General features: G+C 38.9%; 1 protein-coding gene across 1 annotated transcript; it reads right to left on the bottom strand.

Annotated features, from left to right (window-relative positions):
* Positions 1 to 368: 368 nt before the first annotated feature.
* On the bottom strand, positions 369 to 9,083 carry LOC140944731 (uncharacterized). Its single transcript, XM_073393849.1, has 6 exons — positions 8,991 to 9,083; positions 8,075 to 8,189; positions 7,209 to 7,328; positions 3,495 to 3,528; positions 2,512 to 2,653; positions 369 to 981 (listed from the first exon to the last, which is right to left on the bottom strand). The coding sequence occupies exons 1-6, from the start codon at positions 9,081 to 9,083 to the stop codon at positions 460 to 462; spliced, it is 1,026 nt and encodes a 341-aa protein (XP_073249950.1). The 3' UTR covers positions 369 to 459.

Here is a 9,083-nt window from a genome sequence, read left to right as displayed (position 1 = left end):
AATGAAACGTCATTTTCATATCAGTGGCCTCGCCCTTAGCCTCCCTTTTGAAACGCAGGCTTGGAGGAACTCGGAAAATATTTTGATTTATTAAGTTGGAATCAAGCTTAAGTCTGAATAAACCGTCAAACTTGTATCATGTTGTATTAAAAGTATTAATTTAAAGTATTAAAAGACTGAGAGTGGGAGGAAAAAAGGAAGAGAAGAGAAAAATTCAAAGGTTGCATTTCTTAGTTTTTTAGTAATATTTGCTTGTTTAGAGAAATTTTGGCCGAAAAAATCTCTGACGAGCAAGAGGACGAAACGTTATTAAACATCCCTCTAGATTAAAAAGAACCATGTTTCACATATTATTATAGTTGCAGGCCAGTAGTACACCAACGGCTCAAAGCTGGCGTATACCGATTAATTATTTGCCCAGCTACACAAAGATATAGTCACTCTCTAAGTAGTTCTCTTTCACTGTACCAAAATGTATCCCATGGCTTTAATACGCTGATCCCCATTATCTCCGCCAAATCTAGCGTCGTTTCCACATGTGTTAGAGTCATCATGATCTCCTCCTGTGCCAAATCCGATCCTAGAATTACAGGAGTGGCACCCATCCTCGCCCTCGTTACCAAGGATACCGATTCTTGCTTTAGATCGTCCTATTTTGGTACACTCTGCATTGAACCCTTCCATGTTGCAGTTTAACTGTAAGGAGGCATTAGGACCAACCACGGACTTCCACGTGTCACGACCCAGTGAGGTGTAGCGGTATTGCCCATCAGCCATCAGTGAATACAGGGAATTGGCGTTCTTTGTGATTTCAATAAAATTGATCTGGTTGTTGATCTTCATGCCGAGGCAAATCTTAGAAAAGGATGTGTTCCAGTAGGAGGGAAGTTTTGTCTCCTTCGAGTCAAACCCAGTCTTTCCGTCGTCAATGTTAAAGGTGTCTTTGTTCTCCCAAAGTGTGGAATTGTAGTGAAAAGTTTGCTGTTGGAGGAATATTAGTAACAATCTTAAGCAAAGTAAATAAGCGTTCCTATTTTTTAATTAGGACATTAAAATGTATTTTTTATAAATCATCAGCTAATAGACCTTATACACGATATCCATTATCTTTGCACCCGCTTAAGGACTGGTCGGATATAGGCGATGTTGCGTAATTTCTCAGGCGGCAAACGACTGATAAAATTTGCCAATGCCGAGAAACCGTCGTCGAGTTTGTTTATTCTTGTGCGTGCAAAGATGGCGAAGATAGATCTATTAAAAAGTGCCCTGATCTGTAAGTAGTCATTCTGTGAACGTGAGCCAGCCCTTCTCTGAGTGTTTCTGGGAATGGTCCTGGGGAGTACATAGCTCCAATCATAGTAGAATTTTGCCGGAGTATACGTCTTAATTCAGACATGCATGCAATCTGATCTGATGTCATTTACAATTAATGGCAAATTAAAAAACGTGCATAATTTAATATATAGCTGAAGTACCAGAAGCTAGTCCCACGCGGATAAAGCCTTAATTCCTAAATTAAGTAACATTATCTAGGAAATTAAAAACGCCGACTGAATTGAGGGTTAAAACATACAAACCATTGAGAATTATGTCACGTCATTATTCGAGGCTTAACAACAAGTCTTCATGACAATACAATGGGCGGATTAAAGGGTTGGCCGAAGGGATGCCCCTCTTTTTTGGTAAAATTTTGTATTATTTTTGAAGAATTCTCATCAATATAAACAGTATCTATATAGCTGGCAAACGTCCCGGTCACCCCTATCTGAATTTTCTGAATCCGTCACTGCTTATTGTTGGTTTTCACATGACGTCACTAAAATTCAAACTAAAAAACTATCGATCCTACCGAGATTTACTTTCACGATGCATTAGAGTAGCTGAAAACTAATTTTCATACAAATTTTCGCTTCAAAACGGTTCTTGGTTTTTGTGACGCGGCATTTACATGACGGCCAAGAGAGCTGTCATGTAGGTTAAAAAATGACTTATTTCAGGAAATTTTGCTATCTAAACAGTTCATGTATTAAAAAAAGTATTACTTTAATGTTTATGAGTTTGTCGAAGAATAAATTCACGCTTTTGTAGCAAAACTCGGTAACAGATGTTTCTGTTGGTTTCCCCTTAAGGTGAGCACCAGCATGGCGTCTCCATACAAATCTCTATAAGTTTGGGTAAAACATTTCTTCGGATATATATCTCGTATACGAAATATTCCTCTGACCTGAATCTTGGCGAGGGTCTTTGTATATGTATCTCCTTTCATTTCCCAGTTTTGATTTTTATTTTGATTTATTTTGAATGGCGTGACACTAAAAACCAGCAATGGTCTTTGACAAAGGACTGTTAAATTATCAAAGATTATTCTGTTCATACTGGTTTATATTATAAAGCCATCAGCAGCCTGTTTACTTGAGTAATGTTCCAGGACTAAACTATAAATATACTGCTATTTCATTTTGATTAGCAAAGGTTAGTCATATTACGTTCAGAAATTAAATGTAGGGTTACCTGGTTGCCATCCATTTTTACAACAAGCGTCCATCCACCATCACCGCATGCGTCATTATCAGTCGTAGCCATGGTCATATGACAGTAAACGTCAACAACCTTATCCTCCATAACTAGAGGGTATGCTTTGTCTTCTCTGGATCTTAAAAGTAAAAATTACGAGACTGTTGTCGTATAAGAGAACCTTTTCTCGTGTAAGAGTGATACTCAAGTTGGAAAGTTTTGAGAAATGGCATGGGCGTTGCAGCTGGGCACAGAGACACGTAGTACAAGTATTACCTAGTTGAAGACCAATAACACACCAGGACGTGACAAACAAAGAGGTTATAAATAATAATTGGTTGAGCAAAAGTGTAAAAATCAGCCGAGACCGAAGGCTGAAGCTGATAACATTTTCCGAGATCTAGATTGATTATTAGTCCGGATATCACAAAAACTAAATCTATTAATTGTTATATGATAACGAAAAACTAATATCGCCCTGAACACAGTTTGACATTTCTTTTGAAAATCACGAATTGCGCTTCCAAATAATAATGCACTGATTAGTTACTTAACTGCTGCAGATAACCAACTAATTAATATAGTCTGTAGGTTGCGCTGATTGCCAAAATTAACTACGAACTCATGACGAGAAGGCAGCTAGTGAGTACAACTTATAATAACGTGTTTGCCCTTTCCCAAGGCGTTTGCTCTCAAGGAAGGCGTTGCTGTACCATGTGACTAACCAGCTGCAATTATGACCCATTCTGAATCTCCTTAAACTGTCTTGGCCCACGCAAAGTATGTTCTGTATTGGTTGCCGTGCATTTCAGCGCATTTTTGTCCACACGTATATGAAATGTAAGCGTCACACATCAGTGCTGAAAGCTCTGTTATCTTAATTTAAAAAAACTCTGAATAATGTTTTGCTACTCACATCAGTGCTGAAAGCTCTGTTATCTTAATTTAAAAAAAACTCCGAATAATGTTTTGCTACTCACATGTTCTTGTTAAAAATGTCCTTGCACGTCGAAACTGTATGAAAACAAAGGAAAATAACTATTAATAAAACATAGTTGTTATTTTCAGTGATTTAAATTTTTGCAATTTCGATGACTAGAGGCATTAACTGGAAGTAACTTCAGTTGGTTTTGATTTCTTATTTTTTATTTACGTTTTAGTTGAAAGAATCGTAATCGTTTAAAAGTCAGACTTAAAAATGCTTGTCTTGATGACGTATTAGTAGGCTACGTTGTCTGGCAAGGTCTAGCTAGGTCTAGTTATTATAATGAAGTCACCTCATTAGTAAAACATATGTGTCTAGTAAGTGTCTAGTCACTGCCTTCCTGCATAATAAGTGGGTTCCTTCATACTAAAAAGTGCCTTCCTCCATATCTAATGAGCGCCTCTCTTATTGAATGGGAACAATAGGCTTGCCTAGACTTGCCCGCTCTACAACCACCCGATTGGATAATGTAGAATCTATTATGTGTTCAAAATAAAAGCAGGCAGTTTTTGCCCGCGCTCGTCGCCTTCTTGCAATATCTTTGTTAGGAAAAAAGTCTTGCCATCACCAATTAAAACATTGCTCCAAACATGCAAGTCGAATAGAGCGCCACACCCCTGTTGACGATTGACGAAGTAGAAAAAGTCCACCGTCAAAGGATAGAAGAAACTGAGCTACTAAACCGCTTCAGCGGCTGCTCTAAAAGACAGCAAAAAACGCATTTTTAGCGCTGTTTTTGCTGCACGTGCGTGGCAACGCTCTGAGTTATCTCTTGCAACTGCAACTCTTTATTTTTTTAGCAATAAAGTTCATAAGACAACTTTATCCTGTGAGTATACTTCTTTACGCACAGTTGCATACAAAGCTCATTTCTGCAGTAAAACCCCAGAGGAGATCCTTGATGTATTATTATAAAAACACAAAACAATAAAAAATAGCCTACGTAGCTGGCGGTATTAGGTAGTAGTCGAGTGAGATTTGGCGGCGAAGCCGTCACGAGCGGCAAATAGAAATATGGGCGGTATTTCAAACGCCTCGTCCCTACTCCCTTTTTTGGATCACGGCTCCGCCGCCAAAACTTTCGCGCACCGAGATAATACCGCCAGCTACGCAGGCTATAAAAAGAAAATTAACAAGGATCAATTGACCACCCCATAAAATTCCATAACATATCATAATGCTCTTTATTTGTCACTCGAAAATATAAAAATGTCGCATAAGTATAGTTTTCAGTTTCTGTTGGGGCCATTTTAACTCCCAAGAGAAATCAAAGACAATGCTTATGCAAAATTTTGGGGAAACAAACAAAGAGCATTATGGTTTGTTATGGTATTTTCTGGAGTGGTCAATTGAAACACGCGACTAATAAATACTCACAATAAACCACACACGTGTCCTATGACACAAGAAATCAACTTATTATGACCCTTAAATTAATTGCAAAAAGAGCAAAATATTCAGTAATTTAAAAGGAATCTATTATATTATTAAAATAGTCAAAGAAGGCAGGTTAGCTCTTTTTACACTATACGCACAATGTTTTACTAACCCCACTCCCTTTTCTTTTTTATTTTCCTCCTCCTCCAGAATTTTATTATTTTGAACCTGAATCCTCAATCTTGAATTCCCTCCTCCTCCTCCTCAATTTTATAATTTCCCTCCTCCTCCTCCTGGACATGTCCTTCCCAATCAGTTTTTATTCTCTCCTCCTCGTCCTCAATTTTATTATTTTTCCTCTTCATTTTTTGTTCCCTCCTCCTCCTCCTCAGTTTTTATCATTTTCCACACTTCTATTGTTTTCCTCCACCACTACCACCACCACCACATTTCTAACACTTCAACTACTATCATCAGTTCATTTTGCAGCAATGTCTTAAAATGTAGTGAACAAGAATCGTGGTTTTCTTCAGCTATTAGCTGATCGTCCTGTTCATCAACGCCAGTTTCTTTTAAAGAGAGCCACTCCACAGCAAATTCATGTACTAGTCCAAGTCTTATAAAATGTATTAACTACAGGGGCGTAGCCAGCCGGTGGGCCCGTAGGCCCCGGCCTACACTTTTTTTTTCGCCCGCCCGAGTTTTCACAGTGTTATGACTCGTAAATTTTGGAAGACACTTAAAATTTCATACGAAATACTTTCGAGTCTGTAAATCGCAAAGAAGCAGCAAGATTAAATCTCCTGGCGTTTAGGAACCATTGGATTGTAAGGAACATGATGTCTACCGTACAGGAAATCGCATTTTCACTTTCTTCCTCAGCTGAGCGCCGGCACCAATTTCAGGAGAAGTTAAAAGAAACACCTGCAAGTCAAGTGCAAATGGGAAGACGAGCTAAGCTGCGAACACTTTGCGAGACTCGTTGGGCTGCAACGATGATCATGCTGACGCTTTGTGTACTTTTAAGTTATCATTTGACGTGATCTTAAAGGCTTTAGAAGTGCTTCACAATATGCAAGACTCAAAAGCCAGGGATTTATCAAACAAACATCGCCGGGTTTAGTATGTGCTCAGACTCCCACATAACAATGACGTTACCAAGCCTCGTGCGCTGAATACGTTTCTAAGTGGACTTGCGGAGTTAGAAGTCGATAAAGGTTTTATCAAAAACAAAAAGGTCCAACGTGATTTGACAGAAAAAGGCTACCGAAATAACGAAAATACTTTCGAGAGCGAGAGTAATAGTGAGGAACGTTCATCGGATAGAGAGGAAGAGGGGCAGTAGATAACTTCAGTGAATGATATGGCAGTGAAGCTGAAGACACCCAAGAGGAGAGACAACGACACTGAAAACGAACAGAAAATAGTAGCTTGGAAACGTCCACAACCTAAGGTGGCGGATCCACACCTTTAGATAAGGGGAGGAGGAGGGGCGGGGGAGAGGGGGGGGGGAGGTCATCCAGACCCTGTGTTTTGTTACAAATAGAGGACATAAGCCGTTTCTCGTCCTGCTAGGTGATCGCACCTCTTATTCCCATTTTTAAAACACTTTTGCACTCATTAGGTACTAGAATGGAGTCCAGCAATAATTCTTATTCTTGGGTAGAGGAACAGGCGTCCAAAAGGGCTTGAAGCTCATCAACGTTGGTAATAAATGCCACGATGCCCAGAAAGTGATCATGAATACAGGGTTTTTAAAAAGAGCGGAACTCGAACAAAGATCAGTTTTCCTAGCAAACTGAACTTACAAAAACGACAGCGCTTTCAAAAACTGCCCGCTTTTATTTTGAACACATAATAGATTCTACAATATTCAGTCAGGTGGATATAGTCTAGGCAAGCCTATTGTCCCTATATGTATTAGAGAGAAGCTGATTAGATAAGGAGGAAGACACTTATTTAGTATGAAGGAACCCACTTATTACTTATGCAGGAAGGCAGTGACTACTTACTAGACAAATATGTTTTACTAATGAGGTGACATCATTAAATGACTAAATCTAGCTAGACCTTGCTAGACACTAACAAGGTATATCTTGCAACCACTTGCAACATAGTATACTACTCTTATTGGAAAAATCATTACAGGAGATCGATGAACGGTTACTCCAGCCATTCATATTTGCAGTCCAGAGCAACAACATTGTTTGTAGTCTTGACTGCCCCCTTAAGATAGTCCATTAAGTAAGTCTGAATCGACGAAGATAAAACACTACGATTTATTTAAAGCTAAGAATGGTTTAATTTCTCCCATACAAAATGCCTCACTCACTCGGTTCACAGTCGTCTACACCACCATAGTATCCCGGATTACAGGTGCAGGTGTAAGATCCCGCATTATTGGTGCAGAACGTATTGGCGCTGCAGTTGTGTGTTCCAGCGGCGCACTCGTCTACAATGGTGGGAATGTTAAGTAAAATAGGCCATCAAATCACAGCAAGAAAAATACTGATTAAAGATAGAAAACAAACCGCAATGAAAGTTAAGATGGCTAGCAAAATATGCACTTCATTATTACATTACTTTCCAGTCATTGGTTCTAAAGTACCGTGTGTCGGTTGTTTTGAAAGTTATTATTGTGAGGATTTTCGCTGATTGCTTGTGCTCGAGCTGATTTCGTTATGATTGAGGTTTGTAGATCAAGGCAATTATTTAATCCGTATTTGTGTGGACAGCTTTATTTATGTTATTTCCCTTTTAATGGATTTGTCAATAAAAGTGTAGTTTATCTTAAGGCTTAATTGAATAAGAGAGTCGCTCCTTGAAATGGCCACGTTTAATTTGGGGTCTTAGCTGACCTTGGATATTTTTCTTTATCGGAATTCCTTGGCTTTTGGTAATTATTTAGATATTGCATCTAGGGTTTCGTTGGTAAGCTTCCATTGGCTTTCTTGGACATTTAACCTGATAGGCTTGTTTTATTACTTTGGTGGGCAACAGAAATTACATTTAAGTCATTATATAATAAAAGTACCGCAAGTCCGAATATGAAGTATACGCATCATCATCATCATCATCATCATCATCATTATTATTATTATTATTATTATTATTATTATTATTATTATTATGTGCACTTATACTCAGTTTTTATGGTCAACAGGAAAAAACGATGTTTATATACCTACAGAAACTCACCGATCTCACAGTACTCTCCTTTAAATCCTGCAGTACACATACAGCGGTATCCTTTGTCTGTAAAACCAGTTTGACAAGTTGCTTTGTTCTTGCAAAGGTTCTTCACACATTTGTTCTGGGACGGAAAAATTTACGAGATCAGAGCAATTTACTTTAAGGTAGCAGCTGAAACTCTAGCTTCACTTCTAACTGTTTAACTGATCATGAGAATCATGGATCACAAAGTGCACAAGTTGCGTCTTCTTCGATGAACTTCTTTACATTCCGTCCCGCAGTACAAACATACTTGAAATTCATATATTCATTATTTTAATAATCTTTTCCGGTTAGTTCTATAACAAAATTAGGAATCATCCGCTGCTGGGTACAAAGGCCATCGTGTATATCGTGTGTTAGTTGGTCTTTACTTTGCCTCAGATACCGGGGCGAGGGGGAAAGGGGGTACTTGAAGAAGTTTTTGCTGGGTATGTGCCACTGGTCTCTCAAAGCCCCTACCTCATTATAGTCTATTCTGTGACCAATTATAGACCCCATCTTAGTCACTTTTGGGCAAATATGTAATTCTCGCGATCCCAACTTAGTCACTTTCTATTTTTATGAAGTGACCCATTTTTTAAACTGAATGAAGAACGCTTTACTTTTCACCTACAGTACAAACATACTGATACGTTTGCTAACCGTAAATATGAAGAACTTTCTTACCCAGAAAAATCCGAAAATGTGCGACCCCATTCTAGTAACTCTATTGAAAATGCGACCCCACTGTAGTCAATCCAGTCGTGAAAATGCGACCCCATCCAGCGGCACATCCCCATTAGCCTCTCATAAGGAAGTACCCTCCCCCCTCCACCCACCCCCTGGGCTAAAATATAAGGCCGTACTTTAGTTGAAGTCCACTTTGAAGTTCCTCACTTACCTCGGCTCCTTGATAAATGTAATCATCTTTTGTCTCCAGCTTATCGTCTTGTTCTTCGACAGTGGCGTTATTCAGCTCACATTGCGGGCTCAT

Source organism: Porites lutea, chromosome 7 (genome assembly GCF_958299795.1).
Source record: "Porites lutea chromosome 7, jaPorLute2.1, whole genome shotgun sequence".
NCBI classification, from domain to species: Eukaryota; Metazoa; Cnidaria; class Anthozoa; order Scleractinia; family Poritidae; genus Porites; species Porites lutea.
This window is presented reverse-complemented; position numbering and strand designations above follow the sequence as displayed.